This window comes from Zalophus californianus, chromosome 12 (genome assembly GCF_009762305.2).
Source record: "Zalophus californianus isolate mZalCal1 chromosome 12, mZalCal1.pri.v2, whole genome shotgun sequence".
Lineage (NCBI taxonomy): Eukaryota > Metazoa > Chordata > Mammalia > Carnivora > Otariidae > Zalophus > Zalophus californianus.
This window is the reverse complement of record NC_045606.1, coordinates 94,373,016-94,392,628: the sequence shown is the minus strand read 5'-3', so window position 1 is coordinate 94,392,628 and position 19,613 is coordinate 94,373,016. Positions and strand designations below refer to the sequence as shown.

Here is a 19,613-nt window from a genome sequence, read left to right as displayed (position 1 = left end):
CTATATTGTACTCCTGAAACTAACTTAACACTGGCTTTTAACTATAGTGGAATTAAAATTTTAAAAAGGAATAGAACACTGTCCTAAGAATAATCAAGAAAGCAGCAAACAGATTGAATAATTCAGGAATCATTTATTAAATATTTGCTTTGTGCAAAAAAAGAAAAAAAATTGTCCTCCACCTGTCGTGGTCAGTGGGATTGATTTGTCTACACGTCATTATTCCTCACAAGCTCTGAACGACCCCGAGCACCGCAGCTCTTTGAAAACCCAATTGACATCCAGCTCTACACAATGCTGTTCAGGGATCCTAAGCACTTTTTTGTGGGACAAGCATAGCAAATTAAAGAGGAAAAGAGATGAACAGAAGCAGGGAAGCTGGTAGGTAAAAATAACATGTGCTGAGTGCTTGCTTTTTGCACTTGGCAGGCATTTATCAGTGCTTGGGGGAGCTGGTTAAAATGCAGATTCTGACAATAAAGCTCCAGTGGGACCCGAGGTTTCTAACTAGCTGCGGGGGGATGCTGATGTTGTGATTCTGTGGACCACTTTTTGGATGACAAAGCCTTATAGCATTTAATCCCCATAGATACCCTAATTATTAAGGAAAAAAATATCACCATTTTAAAGACGATCAATCTGAGGCCAGGAGGGGTTAAGTACTTTGGCAAAGACACTCAGCTGGAAAGGGCAGCCCTGGGATCAGGGATCTGGTCTGCTTCACTTCCGAACTTCACCTTTCCCTACCAAGCTAGGTCATTTCTCTCTCCAGAGTGATGTGCTGGATTCCAGTCATCTTTCTTAGTGGCCCAATTGCATGAGAAACGCATGTCTCTGGGCTTTGAGGGCCCCCCAGGGCCTGCCACAAGCTCAGCTTTGTCCAGCTATACCTCATCTCTCGCTGTCAGGATGAGGGACGCCGAGTGTGAGGGGCAGCCCTGGTTAGGAACCCCGGCACACTCTGGAGGATCAGAGTAACCCCTCATTACGAGCCAACAGGACTCTTTCTGAGAACTTCATTCCTTTGCCAGCTGGGGTCTCTGGGAAGAAATGAAGGTCTAGGACCGAAATTTGAGCACTGTTTCTGCTGTCTTCCCGCTTCCTCTGGGTTGCCCACACTCCCTGCCCGTCTCTGCAGTGGGCAGCCCGACTCTGACCCTGCCATGCCCACCCGCTCTGGGCATTTCCTCCAAGGCTATGAGCTCAGCCAGCTGGTAAATGACAGCAAAGTCATTAGGCTCACCTCCGTGAAGTATAAATGATCAGCCTCCTCAGGGGATTTGGCTGTTGATAACTTCTGAAATTCCAAGGCTTATGATGATGTAAAGAATTCCAGCCATTAATTAAAGACATTTATTTTTAGAGGAGCCGGGTAGAGGATTTTCTCAGTGCATTATTAGCCAGGCCCTCTTAGGTGACCTTGAGCTACAAATCTCAAAATCCTGGAAAAGCCCAATTCTTTGTGACCTTTTCCCCATTCGCCTCCAGATGGGTTTCCCCAGTCCCGCTTCCTGATTCCCTCTTTATCTCCCTTCTGCAACTCTCAGATCATGCTCAGCTTGCCCCTGCCTGCTTACCCTCTCCTTTCTCTCCTTCCTTCTTTCCAAACCAGTGGAGGCTCCGCTACACTGTGCACTGTGCATTGTGGATAAAAAGGGGTGAGATGCCCCTGCTCTCAGGGAGCTCTGAGATTACGGGTGAGACACGGAGTACCCCGACAATCACAGTGTGCTGGGTGAGGTCTGTAAGCAGAGTGGTGCCAGGTGCCTACGGGAGAACCTCCGAGCTGGGGTGGAGGGGAGACCCAGGAGGAATGCCGTTACCTGACTCTTAAGCCTTAAGGTGGGCCAGGAACTATGATGGAGGAGGGCATTTTAAGAAAAGGGCACAGTCCACGCAAAGGCCTGGCTTAACACCCAAGGACCCCAATAGTCCAATGTGGCTGGAGCCTCACACAGAACATGGGGACACGGAGGAGGAGCCAGACCAGCAAGGGTTCTGTACATCACGTGTGGTAGTCCAGGTCTATATTTTTTTAAATTCTCATCTCCCAGTGGCCCTTCTAATTAAAAGAATACAGGCATGTGATTTAAAAAATCAGAGGGCAGGTATAATGAAGAGCAGCCGTGTAGGGGCCGGCCCCTCCTGACACACGTCTTATTCCATGGAGGCAACAAGTTTTACCTCTTTCAGCTTTTCATTCCTGTTGTTATCTCCACACTGCTGAATAATATGCTTCCGTCTTTATTCATTAATTAAGTTTAGACACTACTGATGGACTTTCTGCTATGATAAAGATCTAGAGAGCACCCCCATTCCCATCTTCCCTTAATTTCCTTTTTTTAAAGATTTTATTTATTTATTTTTTTATTTGAGAGAGAGAGAGCATGTAAGTGAGGGGAGGGGCAGCGTGAGAGAGAAAATCTCCAGAAGACTCCCTACTGAGCACAGAGCCCCACAGAGGGCTTGAGTTCACGACCCTGAGATCATGACCTGAGCTGAAACCAAGAATCGATGCTTAACTGACTGAGCCACCCAGGCACCCCTCTCCCTTTCACTTCTATTCTGAAGACTTCAGGGAACCAGAAAAGGTAGTGAGCAGAGAAGCCATATGATGATATTTGCATTTTAGAAAGACCAGTCTAGAAGCATCGTGGGGAGTGGGCGAAATGAGGGAAATGGCTTCATGGTAAACCGGATGACAGATGCCATGGGAGTAGTGCTGTGAATTAAGGGAGCAGTGCTGTGAATTGAGGGAAAGGGTAGCACTTGAGAGAGAACTGGGAGACTGAATGAACAAGACCTCGAGAATGAGTGTCTTCTACTTTACTTTGCCAAACACAACCTTGATCCCAAAACCCTTTCATAAAGACCACAAATCCCAAAACCAGTGGTTCAGCCTCTCAATACAGAAAATCTTGAATACAATCTACAGAGAATAAAATTCTCAAAAATTCAAAGGAAAGCTCATTCCCAGCTTGAGTTTAGGGTTTAATTCACAGAGGTGGTTAATGAAGGGGGAATTCTTATTACCAGTTCAATAGACATTGATAAATCATTCATCAAAATTCAATGCTCCTATCCATTTTTAAAACACGAAAATCTCAACTTTGAAAAGAGTTATCCCAAAATGAGAGCCAACCTTATATACATCGGTGTGAAACATTAGAATTCCCCTTAAAACCAAAAGAAAAACACAGTGTTTTAAAAGCCCAGTGATAGCTCCATTACTTTTTCATTTTATTGAGGTATAATTGACAAAGAAAATTGCAAGATACTTAGGGTGTACATTGCAGTGATTTGGAGTATGTATACAGTGTGAAAGAGTTCCTACCATCTAGTTCATTAACACACTCATCACCTCACATATTTTTTTAAATTTTTTTATTGTTATGTTAATCACCATATATTACATCATTTGTTTTCGATGTAGTGTTCCATGATTCATTATTTGTTCATAACACCCAGTGCTCCATGCAGAATGTGCCCTCTTTAATACCCATCACCAGGCTAACCCATCCCCCTACCCCCCTCCCCTCTAGAACCCTCAGTTTGTTTTTCAGAGTCCATCATCTCTCATGGTTCGTCTCCCCCTCTGACTTACTCCCCTTCATTCTTCCTCTCCTGCTATCTTCTTATTTTTCTTTTTTCTTAAAATATGTTGCGTTATTTGTTTCAGAAGTACAGATCTGTGATTCAACAGTCTTGCATAATTCACAGCGCTCACCATAGCACATACCCTCCCCAATGTCTATCACCCAGCCACCCCCTCCCTCCCACCCCCCACCACTCCAGTAACACTCAGTTTGTTCCTGAGATTAAGAATTCCTCATATCAGTGAGGTCATGTGATACATGTCTTTCTCTGATTGACTTATTTCACTCAGCATAACACCGTCCAGTTCCATCCACGTCCTTGCAAATGGCAAGATCTCATTCCTTTTGATGGCTGCATAATATTCCATTGTGTATATATACCACCTCTTCTTTATCCATTCATCTGTCGATGGACATCTTGGCTCTTTCCACAGTTTGGCTATTGTGGACATTGCTGCTATAAACATTGGGGTGCACGTACCCCTTCGGGTCCCTACATTTGTATCTTTGTGGTAAATACCCAGTAGTGCAATTGCTGGATCAAATGGTAGCTCTAATTTCAACTGTTTGAGGAACCTCCATACTGTTTTCCAGAGAGGTTGCACCAGCTTGCATTCCCACCAACAGTGTAGGAGGGTTCGCCTTTCTCCGCATCCCCGCCAACATCTGTCGTTTCCTGACTTGTTAATTTTAGCCATTCTGATGGGTGTGAGGTGGTATCTCATTGAGGTTTTGATTTGGATTTCCCTGATGCCGAGCGATGTTGAGCACTTTTTCATGTGTCTGTTGGCCATTTGGATGTCTTCTTTGGAAAAATGTCTGTTCATGTCTTCTGCCCATTTCTTGATTGGATTATTTGTTCTTTGGGTGTTGAGTTTGATAAGTTCTTTATAGATTTTGGATACTAGCCCTTTATCTGATATGTCATTTGCAAATATCTTCTCCCATTCTGTCGGTTGTCTTTTGGTTTTGTGGACCGTTTCTTTTGCTGTGCAAAAACTTTTTATCTTGATGAAATCCCAAGAGTTCATTTTTGCCCTGGCTTCCCATGCCTTTGGCGATGTTTCTAGGAAGAAGTTGCTGCGGCTGAGGTCGAAGAGGTTGCTGCCTGTGTTCTCCTTTAGGATTTTGATGGACTCCTGTCTCACGTTTAGGTCTTTCAACCATTTGGAGTCTATTTTTGTGTGTGGTGTAAGGAAATGGTCCAGTTTCATTCTTCTGCATGTGGCTGTCCAATTTTCCCAACACCATTTGTTGAAGAGACTCTCTTTTTGCCATTGGACATTCTTTCCTGCTTTGTCAAAGATGAGTTGACCATAGAGTTGAGGGTCCATTTCTGGGCTCTCGATTCTGTTCCATTGATCTATGTGTCTGTTGTTGTGCCAGTACCATACTGTCTTGATGATGACAGCTTTGTAATAGAGCTGGAAGTCCGGAATTGTGATGCCGCCAGCTTTGCTTTTCTTTTTCAACATTCCTCTGGCTATTCGGGGTCTCTTCTAGTTCCATACAAATTTTAGGATTATTTGTTCCATTTCTTTGAAAAAAGTGGATGGTATTTTGATGGGGATTGCATTGAATGTGTAGATTGCTCTAGGTAGCATTGACATCTTCAGAATGTTGGTTCTCCCAATCCATGAGCATGGAACGTTTTTCCATGTCTTTGTGTCTTTTTCAATTTCTTTCATGAGTATTTTATAGTTTTCTGAGTACAGATCCTTTGCCTCTTTGGTTAAATTTATTCCTAGGTATCTTATGGTTTTGGGTGCAATTGTGAATGGGATGGACTCCTTGATTTGTCTCTCTTCTGTCTTGTTGTTGGTGTATAGGAATGCCACTGATTTCTGTGCATTGATTTTATAGCCTGCTACTTGACTGAATTCCTGGATGAGTTCTAGCAGTTTTGGGGTGGAGTCTTTTGGGTTTTCCACATACAGTATCATATCATCTGCAAAGAGTGAGAGTTTGACGTCCTCTTTGCCGATTTGGATGCCTTTGATTTCTTTTTGTTGTCTGATTGCTGTGGCTAGGACTTCTAATACTATGTTGAATAGCAGTGGTCATCACCTCACATATTTATCTTCTTTGTTAGTTTTTGGTGAGAGCAATTAAATTCTACTCTCTTAGCAAATTTCTTTTTTTTTTTTTTTAAGATTTATTTATTTATTTTAGAGAGAGATAGAGAGCGCAAGCCAGAGGGGCAGAGGGAGAGAGAGAATCTCACACAGACTCGCTGGTAAAAGCAGAGCCCCAAGCGGGGTTTGATCTCATGACCTTGAGATCATGACCTGAGCCAAAACCAAACGTTGGACACTTAACTGACTAAGCCATCCAGGCACCCCTCTCTTAGCAAATTTCAGTTATATAATACAGTGTAATAATCAACTATAGTCATGTGGTATGTTAGGTTCTTAGGTCTTATTCATCTTATAGCTTTAAAAGTTTATATATCTTTTTACCAACTTCTCCCTATTTCTTCCACTCCACAATCCCTGGCAACCACTTTTATATTCTCTGTTTCTAGGATTTTGACTTTTTTTTTTTTTAGATTCCACATATAAGTGACACTGCGTGCAGTATTTGTCTTTCTCTGTTGGGCTTATTTTACTTAACATAATGCCCTTAAGGTCCATCCACGTTGTCCCAAATGGCAACATTTCCTTCTTTTCTTGTGGCTGAATAATATTTTAGTGTGTGTGTGTGTGTGTGTGTGTGTGTGTGTGTACCATATTTTCTTTATCCACTCATCCGTTGATGGACACTTAGGTTGTTTCCGTATCTTGGCTATTATGAATACTGCTACAATGAATATGGGAGGACAAATATCTGTTCAAGATCCTGTTTTTATTTCTTCTGGGTATATGCCCAGAAGTAGGATTGATGGATCATATGGCGGTTGTATTTTTAATTTTGTGAGGAACCTCCATACTGTTTTCCATAGTGGCTGCACCAGTTTGCATTCCTACAGTACATAAGAGTTTGCTTTCTCCACATCGTCACCAATATTGTTATCCCCTGTTTTTTTGATGATATTCATTCTGTCAGGTGTGAGGTGATATATCATTTTGGTTTAGCATTTCCCTGGTGATTGGTGATGTCACGCTCCATTATAGGTCCTCTTTGGAAAAAGATTTATTCAGTTCCTCCGACCAGTTTTAAATTAGATTGTTTGTTATATTTTGCTATTGAGTTGTTTGAATTGCCATTATTTTTATTTCAACTTTCACACATATATATTACCTTTTACTTTCTAGAGAGAGCAATTAAAGACAAATAAAACCCCTTACATGAGGATCTTGTGTGGTGATCTTGGACAGCAGCGAGGAAGAGAGCCCTCAGGAGACTGTGGCACTGTGCGGCCTGGTTTAGGGGAGAGGACTTTTGGGGACAGAGTTGTGGAGGCAGCTACTTTAGGGCAGTCGGATCCCAGGTGGAGCTGTGACAAAGCTTGAGACACCTGTTACTCACTGGGGAACTTGTGCAGAACTCCTCCTTGGTTTGTTTTTGTTTTTGTTTGATTTGAGGGAGAGAAAGAGAACTCAGGGTTGGGGCGGGGGACAGAGGGAGAGGGAAAGAGAATCTCAAGCAGACTCCCCGCTGAGCACAGAACCCCCGTAGCAGGGCTTGATCTCCCCACCCTCAGATCATGACCTGAGCTGAAACCAACGTCTCTTTACCATCTGAACCACTCAGGCACCCCAGAACTCCTACTTGTAAAGGAATCTGTTAAACAAGCAGAGGGGTGGTGGTGAGGGGAAGCCCCAGAAGAAGAGTGTGGTGACCAAAACTGTCCCCAACCTTCTCCATCAGCTGGGGTTTCAGCTTTTCATCTCCTGAGGGAATAGCCGATGCCACTCTCCCACCGTCCTCTAGGGGCGCTGTGATCCCCCACAAGAGGGGATCAGGCCAATTTCTTCAGTTCCTTTACTTAGTTAAGTCAAGAAAGAAAGGTTGGTGGCAGTTTTCCAGACATATTTAACCAAGATACAAATTTGTAAAAAAGAATTCAGAATTTTTCTGCAGACACATATTTGGCACAGATGCAGTTATTTTATTTCTATATTTAATGTTATTTTGTTTCTATAGTTAATGTACTTATTATTTATCCTACTGCTCACTACCTGATTCTCAAAAGGAGTTGGAATGTTTTACAAATAAAGAGAGATGCTATCAAAACATTAAGATAAAGAAAAAGAACAAGGCCCGTGAATTGAATTTCAGGGCCAAGGTGGGGGGATTCAGTTAGAGCACAAAAACAAAAACAAAACAAAACAAACAACCTCTGAGCCTCCTTGGAAACAAGGCAAAAGGGAAATTGTCCATTAGATGATAAAATAAAATTGACCCGTTTGTCAAGAGAATATCAATTCTTTAAACAACGAACAACAACAACAAAGTCACTGAAGTCTAGCCACAGGTTGTTAGAGCACATTGTTTACCAGGAGCATAGACACCAGCTCTTTTTCTGATCTCTCCTGGTCCCATAGGATTTCCCTGAAACATTTCCACCCTCTGTTGGTAAGTCTGGTCCTACTCTTCCATAAAGGCTATATCTTTGGCTTCTTCTGAGCTGTCACTTTCTGAGCAACCATGGGGCTCCTTGTGGGTACCTTCTTTATGTCATTGATCACTTCCTGCCACATAACATCTCTTCCTACTTCAAAGCTATGCCTCTCACTGGACCAGTGAATACATTCTGAAAGTACCCTGCTGAGGGATGCTTAGAGGTTCCACTTTATCAGCAGAGCAGAGATGATTAGCATTCCTTATGCCTAATGAGCGATCACATCCTTCCTAGCTTAGATCATCCACTTTCCCACTGGTGCTAGGGACTCTCAACTCCTTTCTTGGGTGTACCACTCAGAGAGGTGACCTTAGAGAAGAGAGTTCTTCAAAGTCTAAAGTGTACTTGAATGTGTTGAAATTATTTGTACAACTTCATGTGGGGATTACATATATATGAACACAGTTTTCTGGTAAGAGGGTCCACAGTCTTAATGATACTCTCCAATGGACTCATAACCCCAAAGAAGTTAAGGATCATTATTGTAGAATTCTATCACTACATATGTGTAATGTATAAGACTTTGATTGTGAAATCACGTGCACATAAGGAGGATGGTCTTCTTTTATCTTGACCTTAGGGCTATATCTTCTATACCCACTGCTCAGGATAGGGCAGGGAACTTCCTTAACTAAAGTTGAGTTTTGGAACCTTCCAAAACTAAAATCAATTCAGTGTCTCTAACCCTTTTTTCTGAACTTTTCTATGTTGCTAAATCATAATAAAACTATAATGAATATATCTATAGTGCTTTCTGGTTTCTAAACTATATCCAGATACATCATCTAATATGATCTCCACAATAACACTGAAAGGTAAAGCATTACAGTCTCCATTTTACAGGTGAGAAACCTCAGACTCAGAGAGATTTAGTGGCTTATTCAAGGTGTTGCTAGAACTAGTTGGTTCTGGGTCCATTCTGGAATCGAATTCTGTGATATGTTTATTGTCTAGTCTACCTTCCAAGGACCACAGTGAGATTGGAAAAGCTGGACTTTTCAGCATAGTTAAAACCATCCCAAACCACTAATACCTCTTCCTGTTGGTTTAGCCTTCTTAACTCAATGCTCTGAAATGTGATCTCGGCCCCTTGGTACACACATCATAAATTACTGCTCACCGTATATATTATAGTGATCCGCTGGGGGTGGCTCACATTATTAGCATGTACAATGTATACTAAGCCTTGGATACATAGACTAATGCCCTGATCAGAGTTAGCCACAATAACAAATACAATGGTGGGGGGTGGGAGGTCTGATGGTGGTAATGGGAGCTTTTCTTTATCTGAGATGGACTTCAGTTGCTTTAGACGACTTGCCCAAAAAACAATTTGACTCTTAATCCATCAAAAAGTACTTACCCTGAACTTACCCCCACAGGAGGCCTATGCGACTCAGCAGGATAAAATCCGCCTGGTGGGGGAGTTGGTGACCGTCACAGGGGCAGTGATCATCCTGCTCCTAGAGGTGAGGTACCATCAGGGTCCAAGCCAAGGCCATCCACCTGGGGTCCCAGACTGAACTGCAGTCCACATTGTCTTTTTGTTTTACTGGCCTCTTCCCAGATCCCAGACATCCTTCGGGTTGGTGCTTCTCGATATTTTGGACAGACTATCCTCGGGGGACCATTCCATGTCATCATGTGAGTGTCCCTTCCTTTCAGCCTTTGCCAGAATTGTTCTAGGTCTGCCATTTACTCTCTGGGACCTAGACCTCAGTTGACTCTCAACTCCAAGGATTTCTCTCCAGTGGGCTCATATGTGTGTTTTGGGTGTAAGGACTAAGCCTGAGGGGGTACTACCCAAGTTTTCACTGTGCTAGAGCAGACCAAGAATATTTCCTCTCTCACTCCTTGTTCTCTGTCCCCCCCCCCCGCCCCCCGCAAGCATCATCTATGCCTGCATGGTGCTGGTGACCATGGTGATGCGACTCGCCAACATGAACGGGGAGATGGTGCCCATGTCCATTGCCCTGGTGCTGGGCTGGTGCAGTGTTATGTACTTCGCTCGAGGATTCCAGATGCTTGGTCCCTTCAGCATCATGATCCAGAAGGTCAGTGCTTTCCCCAAATCTTTCTCTGGCTTCAGCCATAGCACCTTTCCAGACAGAGTGAGGAAGTCAGAGCACCCAGGAAAACACTGCTCTGAGTGAATCTAGTGGAGCTAGGGAGCCTCCAATCTAGCAGGATGGCTGCAGAGAGGCAGGTGGAGAAGGGTCACTCCACCCTCCTTCCCCTTCCCTTTCCTGTAGATGATTTTTGGAGACCTCATGCGTTTCTGCTGGCTAATGGCTGTGGTTATTCTGGGATTTGCCTCAGGTAAGAGCACTGTCCCCTCTTCTACTAGGTCCTAGGGTCCAGTTCTTCAGAAAGTTGGCTCGCTCTTGCTCAGTTCTCATTTGTCCTCTGTTTTGCTCCACACCCCGGTAGAAATTGAGTCAAAAACACACTCATATCCATAGGATCAGGGTCACTCAGGCTGGCTCAGAAGGGAGACCATGTGCTCTGAATTTATGGGCCAATAATATTCATGTTGACTAACCGCTCTGCAAGATCTTTAAAGAAGAGATAGAAGAAAGGCTCTGGAGAGAGAGGGCCATGAAACAGGAAAGACTGGCCAGTTGCAGATCTCAGAAAACTATGTGGGCAAACAGAGACAGTGCAATATTTAACTCTTCTATGTTTACACTTCAGAAGAAGAAGCAGAATTCAATAACACAGAACATTTTTTTTTCCCCTATGTGTGATCGCAGTTGGGAGAAAAAGAAAGAATTCAAAGAGGAAGTACCAAAAAAGATTTTAGAGAGTTTGAGAATGAGAGAGGGAAACAGAAGGAAAAGAGCTGTAAAGAGAGATTGAGGAAAGAGGGAGCCAGCCCTCAGTCTCAGCCCCAGCCGCTGGTGGGGGAAGAGGGGGAGCATCAGGGTAGAGAGAGGAGCATAGTCAGAAAATAACAGCCAGAGCCAGAGGGAGGGTGAGGGCCGTGAACGAGTAGGAGGAAGTTCTTAGGGGAATGTGCTAAGAGGATGGAAGAGCAGTAAGATTGGCAACTCAAATCCGGTCTTTAATGTCTGCAACTCAACATCCGTAAGACAAGGGGATGTCCTAGGCAGTATTTGAAGTCCTCCCCCACCGACTCTAAAAGACCATGGCTTTTAGTACAAAGGACACTATTCTTGTCGTAAGAATTCCCATTTAACAGGGATTCCCACCGCACTAGACTAAAAAACATGCCCCACGATCTGCGCTATGAATGGGTAAAACTGGGGTAGTCTGCCTATTTGGAGTATTCCTTATATTTTCTTTCTCCCCACTCTCTACCCCGTCTGCACACATCATAAATTACTGCTCACAACATGTGTGTATAGTTATATAGTATGCATATGTTGCAAATAGTATATGTATATCATGACTTGCCGATTACAAAATGAGGTCATGACGACAGAGGAGCTTTCTGTAGATATCCTATACCCAGAATCTCTGAAACCATCATCTTCTTGGTTGTTGCACTTGCTTTTTGATGCTTTGTCATAGACCCTATTTCCATTCTTGAGATCACTTTGTTTATATTTCAGTTCCCCATACGGACAGGAGTCTTTTAAAGGTTCTAATGCTGTACTAAAGTTCCAGGATGCATAGTATTATCCAGCAGGCTACACACTGAGCAGGGAAACTTTCTCCATGAGGGTCCAAGCTCACCCAGGGAATCTCAGAAGTGATGGATGGTTATCTAGAGGTCACTGAGATTTTTTTTTTAAAGGTGCCTTTCTTTTAGTCATTTCATATGTTAGTTCTTTGAAATTGTTGGAGATTCCATGCATTCTTGTAACAAGTTATCTTTTAAATATTCTATTTTCTAAGATGTGAAAAGCAGTTAGGTGCCTTATTTTGTGTGTGTGTGTAATAAGTCGCCTAACTGCTTTTCACATCTTATATGTGTGTGTGTGTGTGTGTGTGTGTATGTATATATATACACACAAATACATATATTTATAATATACACACATACTTTATATACACATTTTGCTAAATGGCTACATATTACCACTGTCCAGAGTGATGAATTTGGTCATTTGACATCTCAGGGTTAGCCAGGTCCACATGTAGAATATGACTTACATGTATACAGTCACATATTTACATTTATGGGCATATCTGTGTGTCTGCAAATGTGTAAGTATGTGGAGATATGACTAGGCCCATACTTATTGTGGTAACTCCCTGTTTCCCCATCTCCATGCCCACTTCCTGGGCGGAGCAGCGTTCTATGTCATTTTCCAGACAGAGGACCCAGCCAATCTGGGGCAATTCTATGACTATCCCATGGCACTGTTCAGCACCTTTGAGCTTTTCCTCACCGTCATTGATGGGCCTGCCAACTACGAAGTGAACTTGCCCTTCATGTTTGGCATTGTCTACTTTGCCTTCACCATCATCGCCACACTGCTTATGCTCAACCTATTCATCGCCATGATGGGTGACACACACTGGCGGGTGGCCCATGAGCGGGACGAGCTCTGGAGGGCCCAGGTGAGTTTATTAGTGTTAGTCTTACTAAGGGGAAGAGTATGGAGAGAAAAATCAAAGCAGAATATGTTATGGACTCTCTTAGGAGAGTCACAGAATAATCCAATGGGGTTGTCACCTCAACAAAGGTATATTTGGATAGAGGAGGAGACAAAAGGAGGGTAAAATGGTATGATAGGGGTAGGTTTAATACCCAAGAGCTGACGTATTGGTCACAGGGGAAAAGTAGATCTAATAGTCAACCTTGGGTCCAGTGAGAACTAGAAACTGTCTTATTCTTATATATTCTAGTTTTTATTTTTTTAATTTAATTATCTTTTAAAGATTTTTTATTTTTAAGTAATCTCTACACCCAACATGGGGCTTGAACTCACAACCCTGAGATTAAGAGTTGTGTCTCATGCTTTACTGACTGAGCCAGCCATGTGCCCCTATATATTCTACTTTTTAATTTGGACATTATCTTCTATTTGCTTCTCTCTGCTTCTCCATGATTTTTTTCTTTATATCATCGAGGATAAGACAATTTTAGAGTTGGAAGTACCTTTAGTGGTCCTCTGGTTGAGCTCCTACCCAGAGATTAATTATTCGTTGGTCAAAAGGTAATTTACTATCTTCTTTCACGCTGATTAGGACCTTATTATCATATGGATTCTGATAGTGATTAGGAGGAGGAGAGCTTTGTCCTATTTCAAAAGCTTTTGTAACTAGACATGTCCATGTTGCATTCAGCTGAAACCTGTCTTTCTACAGTTCCATTCTTTGGCCCCAGCCTTTTCTTCTCATATAACACAGGACACACTCTTCTGTATGAACACATTCAGACATTTGAATACAGCCATCATTTATCCCCTCAGACTTTCCATTCACTTAATAATAATTACTTAGAGCCTGTTATGTGTTGGGAAATGTCTAGGAGCTGGGGACACGAGCATGAACACAACAGATGCCATCTGTGTCTTCATGGAGCCTACAATCTGGTTGGGAAGACTGCCGTTAAACAATAGACTTCCCAGAAGCCTGTACAATTACAGTAGGAAAAGTGTCACAGAGAAGCAGAGGGTGCTAAGAACAGGATGCAACAGAGCAGTCTGATGGGAAAGTAAGGAAATGCTTTCCTGGTGGAGTAGCATTTAAGACGAGCTCCTAGACTTGGGGAAGAATTAGCCAGTTAAGAAGAATGAGAGAAAGGGATGAAGGTTAGGGGTTATATGAATCAGGACTCTTGGCTACAGGGACAGAAAACCAAACTCAAATAGACTTAAATAAAAAAGGCATTGGGAGGAGGGTGTGTTGGTCCTCATAACTGGAAAGTTTAAAGAACTAAACCAGCTCTAGGCATATCTGGCCAGAGCCTGTATCTCCATTTCCCACACGACATTAGTTTCTCTTTTCTGCTCTCCTATCCAGAGTCTCCTAAGTCAGTCTCCCCCATCATGTTGGTGAGATGTCTTGTAGAAGCTCCAAATTCTCAAAGGAATGAGCAGATGTACTGCATTGCACAATTCCAATGGCCCCTTTCCTGTTGTATTCTGTGTGCTTCCTGATGCCGCGCAACATGTAACCCTTCAAAGAGCATCTTTCCCCTGAGAACCCAGTCTAAGTTCCATCTCACTGCAACAGGTTTGAGCCATAAGTGCATCCCTGAATTTGAGGTTAAGGCTAAGGACTGGAGAGTGGTGATGGTGGTGGTGGAGTTTAGGGAAGAATGGACTAATTAGCCAGGCCCGTGTGCAGTCCAGTCTACTCTAACTGATGGATAGAGTGGCGAAGGGGCAATGCTCTAAAGCAGAAGGGATTCTGTTAACAGAACAAGGTGGGAGGGCTGACTTATGGCACAATAGGACACATAAATGTCCTTTTCAAGATAAAGAAGGAGAAGAGCTGTATAGGGAAAGGGAACAAATGACTGAAAGTCCTGAGGTTGGAGGGAACTTGGTGCAAGTAAGAAATCAAGTGGAAGAACATGACATGGGGTATTGGGCTACTTTAAGGATTGCTAGTGCCTTCAACTAACCAACTAATCATGGTCCTTTCAAAACTAGAGTGGTCCTAATAGGATTGGAGGAATGCAGTATAAAGAGGGTCATATCTTTCCTTGCTTTGGACACTGTAGTATAGGTGGCACCTGACACTGAGCCAGGTCTTTTAGCAAATATACAATTTGCCCTTATCAAGGTCACGATCAACTAGAACCCCTGCATCTTTGTTACACAACTTAATTAGTGAAGCTCCTCTGCCATTCTCCTGTACTTACACAGACACTTTAGTCTTAAACATAAATCTGTAGGACCTTACATTCGGTTCTCTTAAATTTCACGTTATTGGTTTTTGACCAGCATTCCAGTCTGGTGAGATCATTTTTATACTGCTTCTGTCACCTCACATATTACATATCCTTCCCAGTTTTGTGTCACAGGCATATTTGATAGCTTGTCTTCTCTGTTTCATCTAAGTAATTAATGAGGGCTGGTCAAAGGACAGAACATGTGATGTGCCACTAGAATTTTCCCTGCCAAGTTTACAGTCATTAACCCGCTCTTTTCCTTTGTAGGATATGGGTATTTAATTTGCTGCAAATTCCCTAAACACCAGCGGCATCGTTTCATCTCCACCATCATAGAAATTCTATTTAATCATTTCGTTTAAATCAAGATAGCTAGTCTATGGCTTTCCTATGAAAAAGCAAATGAAATTACTTTGGAGTGACTCATTTTCTATGAATGTGAATAGTAATGTAGGGGTTACTGTTTTATTGAAAACACTCATAAAATATTCTCTCTCTCCTTTTACGATGAATGATGAGTAAAGCAGATAGCATGATGCCTGGCACAGGCTAGGGCATGGCTAAATGACTGTCATCTTCCCCAAGCCCTGGTATCCCCATCTGACAGGCACTTCTTGGTCCCTATGTCGGTGGCCTCCAGTGTCCCCTGAAACCTCATGACTCTTGCTGAGTTTCCTCTACCTTTCGCTCCTCCCAGGTGGTGGCTACCACGGTGATGCTGGAGAGGAAGCTGCCTCGCTTCCTGTGGCCTCGCTCTGGGATCTGCGGGTACCAGTACGGGCTGGGGGACCGCTGGTTCCTGCGGTGAGTGACAGTGTGTATGCGCAAACTGCCAACAGGTGTGAGGCCATGGGGGTGGGATGACCAGTTCCACATTTATCACACATCTTTTCATTCCTGAGATCCCCAATGGATCCAAAGGAGACATCATCACTCTATAAAGTGAGACTGCATGAGCCTATTTAAGGGAGGTGGGTGGAGCTGATGAGGAGGGTGACAAGACCGCTAACAGCTGATGCCAGGCTGTGAGTACATCAGGGCAGTAACGTGTGTGAGGCCATGTGTGTGTCCATGCTCAGATGTGGGCATGGGCTACCCAACTTTTTCTAGTCTTGTTCCTACCTGACCCCCATTTCTAGTATATTCTTGCCTTGAAGCTAACCTTCTCCATACTCTACCTTCAGCTCCTGACCATGGCTCTCCCCCTCTCTCCATTTTCTCTTTCATGTTCACTATTACACACACACACACACACACACACACACACACACGCCCCACTACTCTCCAAATCCTGACTGCTTACCTTTTTGGTCTCTATCCCACTTTACCCTCCATTCTACTGCACTTCCCTTCATTCGATCCTGGGACTCTGGTCCCTTCCTTCCCCTGTCCTCTCCTTTTCTCTTCACCTCAACTGAGTCCATTCCCCTTTGCCCTCCTCAGAGTCGAGAACCACCATGATCAAAATCCTTTGCGAGTGCTTCGCTACGTGGAAGCTTTCAAGGGCTCAGACAAGGAGGATGGACAAGAGCAGCTTTCTGAGAAACAGCCCTCTGTTTCCGCGACTGAAAGTGGGACCCTAGCCAGAGCCTCTCTGGCCCTCCCGACCCCCTCCCTGTCCCGGACCACATCTCACAGCAGTAGTCACCGGGGCTGGGAGATCCTTCGTCGTAACACCCTGGGACATGGAAATCTTGGGCTGGACCTTGGCGAGGGGGATGGAGAGGACAATATCTATCACTTATGATGAGGACCCTTGTTACCGTTGGCCTGACGAACAGGTGGGCCTAGATGGGGAGCGGTATCTAATTTTCATGCCTGTTAACCGTGGGGAGGGGGGTCAACAGAATAATTCTTAAAGGCCATGTCTCACCCTTCACATCAGCATTTCTGGAGATGGGCAATGGGCATCTGTTGCCCCACATAGCTCCTGGGTTCCTGGAAGTCCCCCATCTTGAGAAAAGAACGTATCTCTTTAAGGAAAGTTGGACTTGGCCCTCAAAGACCTGAGATAGGGATGCTAGACTAACATGTCGATCATCTTTCTTTCTGCCTCACGCTGGCCCTAGACTGTAGTAAGCTGTGAAGCCTGCCTGGTTCCACAAGGCTTACCGTGGGAAGAGCCAGGCGTGGCACTGAAGTGGCCCCTCCCTTTTTCTTATACCCCTGTAGGAATCTCCTTACCTGGCAACCAAACCCCAACTAGAAAACTGCAAGAAGAAATGTCCTTTATTCTTGCCTTATTTTTAAGTAATTTGAGTGTGGGAAGATACACATAACATGGAATTTACTATTTTAACCACTTTCAGGGATACAGTTCAGTGGCATTAAGTCCACATACATTGTTGCATCACCATCACTGCTCTTCATCACAGGACGATTTCATCATCCCAAACTGGAATTTCTGTACTTCTTAAACAGGAACTCCTCACCATCCCCTCCACACAGCCCCTGATAACCAATATTCTACTTCGTGTCCATGAATTTGCCTACTCTAGATACCTCATGGAAGTGGAATCATGGTTTATTTCACTTAGCATAATATTTTCAAGATTCATCCATGTTGTGGCAGGCATCAGAATTTTATTCCTTTTAAAGGCCAAATAATATTTCATTGTATGGATAGACCACATCCACTGGTGGACATTCAGGTTGTTTCCACCTTCTGGCTATTGTGAGTAACACTGCTATGAACATTGGTATATAATTCTCTTCAAGTCCTTGCTTGCAATTCCTTTGGGTATATTGCTTGATGTGGAATTGCTATATCTTATAGCAATTATTATTTAATTTTTTGAGGAATTGCCACACTGTTCGTTGTTTTTCTTTTTTCTTCTCCCCCTCCTCCTCCCCTCCCCCTCCCCCTCCCCCTCCTCCTCCTCCTACTTCTTCTTCTTCTTCTTCTTCTTCTTCTTCTTCTTCTTCTTTCTTCTTCTTTTTCTTCTTCTTCTTCTTCTTCTTCTTCTTCTTCTTCTTCTTCTTCTTCTTCTTTTTCTTCTTCTCATAATAACCATCCTAATGTGTATGAAGTGGTATCTCATTGTGGTTACAATTTGTATTTCCCCAATGACTAATGACAATGAACATCTTTTCATATGCTTATTGGCCCTTTCTATATTTATTTTTGGAGAAATATCTATTCAAGTCCTTCATCTCTGTTTAAATTGTGTTGTTTTTTTTGTTGTTTTTTAGTTGTCTTATCCTTGCTTTTTGAGGCTCACAGTCTAACGTGTTTGTATCTTATTTGTGTCCAGGTGTATGTTTAAATAAGTGTGGCAAATTATGCCTTTCTGTGCTTGAACAGCTCCATCATTTCTTTTATGGGACTGTCCCTGGTCTGTCCCTCAGGTGGCTCATTAGCAGCTAATCATCCTTGTTCATGGAGGTAGCAGGCTCCTGGCTACGTCTCCTGCAGCAGCCATCCTCCACCCCCACTTCCCTCTGCCCCTGTGCTGAGTTGTGGGGTGGCAACAACAATGCAGGATGGGCCATCCCTATCTAGGGAGGAAACTGGGAGATAGTGTCCAAGGCACCCAGTACTGGGCTCGTGACAGCCTCCCTCTTGTCTCCAGTCCTTTGCACCTCACCCTAGCCCTATCATCACCTTTACCCGAAAGCCATAATATCTTTTAGGAGGACTGTGGTCTGGAATAGCAAAAAGGTACGTGGGATTTATGAAACCACTGGTAGGTTCTTCTAGATACTCATACAAAGCACAGATGAGTGTGGAACAGTGAGGGATCACACGAACGTACAGGCATAGGGTCCTACACACTAGGCCACAGGTAGCAGAGTTTCTAAAAGTGCTCAGTCATCATGATTCCTCTTATTTTCCTTACAATGGAAGCACTTCCTCTCTTGTGTAAAGCTAAACTCCCATCTGAGTTCCAGGTTCAGTTTTCTTTCTGTCTCTTCAGACAGCCATGTCCATCACTGTCCCCTTTTGTGTATCTTCTCATTTGTGTATCTCACCCCCTCCCTCTCCACTAGCTCCGGGGGTCAGCAAATAACCATGCTCTATTCTTTCCTGTCTTCAAAGAAATGGCAAATACCCTCCCTCAACCCTTCTCCCTCCTTCCAGCTACTGCCCTCTTTTCTATTCCCTATTCAGGGCCAAACTTCTCAGAGAAGACTCCATTGTCTACTGACCTCACACTGAGTCCTCAACCCATTGTGATTTGACCTTGCATCTCCATGCTACTGCCATTTCTCATGTTATCTACTTCTGGCTAAGCTCACGGAAGCCTCAATCTTGCTTGAACTCTCGGTAGCCTTCAGACTACAGTCGACCCTTCACCACCTCTCAGCACATTAGTGCCACACACTCCTACCATGCTGGCTGCTGCTTTTCTACAAAAATCCCATAAATATTTTTGGTCCACAAGGCTCTCTGTTTTTCTCACCACCTGGGCAGTCTCACCTGCTTCTGCAGATTATATTAACATGCACATGTTCATGACTCCCCACTCCCTATCTTTGGTTCAGATCTGTCTCTCAAGCTCCAGGCACGAACAGCTTGGACGCCTATCTATTAGACAGCTGAGCCTGGATATTTTACAAACACCTCAAACTCAACATGTCCCAAACAGAACAGCTTTTTTTTTCCTCACCAAACCTGCTCCTCCACCAGAGTTCCCTA

At 43.6% G+C, this 19,613-nt stretch overlaps 1 protein-coding gene across 1 annotated transcript in view; it reads left to right on the top strand.

The window, feature by feature from the left end:
• Positions 1-16,831, top strand: part of TRPV5 (transient receptor potential cation channel subfamily V member 5) — a 28,011-nt gene extending 11,180 nt beyond the window's left edge. Inside the window, exons 9-15 of the mRNA XM_027573578.1 lie at positions 9,543-9,629; positions 9,728-9,804; positions 10,049-10,214; positions 10,413-10,479; positions 12,422-12,690; positions 15,672-15,778; positions 16,418-16,831. Of these exons, the coding sequence (XP_027429379.1) occupies positions 9,543-9,629; positions 9,728-9,804; positions 10,049-10,214; positions 10,413-10,479; positions 12,422-12,690; positions 15,672-15,778; positions 16,418-16,721 (1,077 nt within the window). The 3' untranslated portion in view covers positions 16,722-16,831. The remainder of the gene's footprint in view (positions 1-9,542; positions 9,630-9,727; positions 9,805-10,048; positions 10,215-10,412; positions 10,480-12,421; positions 12,691-15,671; positions 15,779-16,417) is intronic.
• The last annotated feature ends 2,782 nt before the right edge of the window (positions 16,832-19,613 follow it).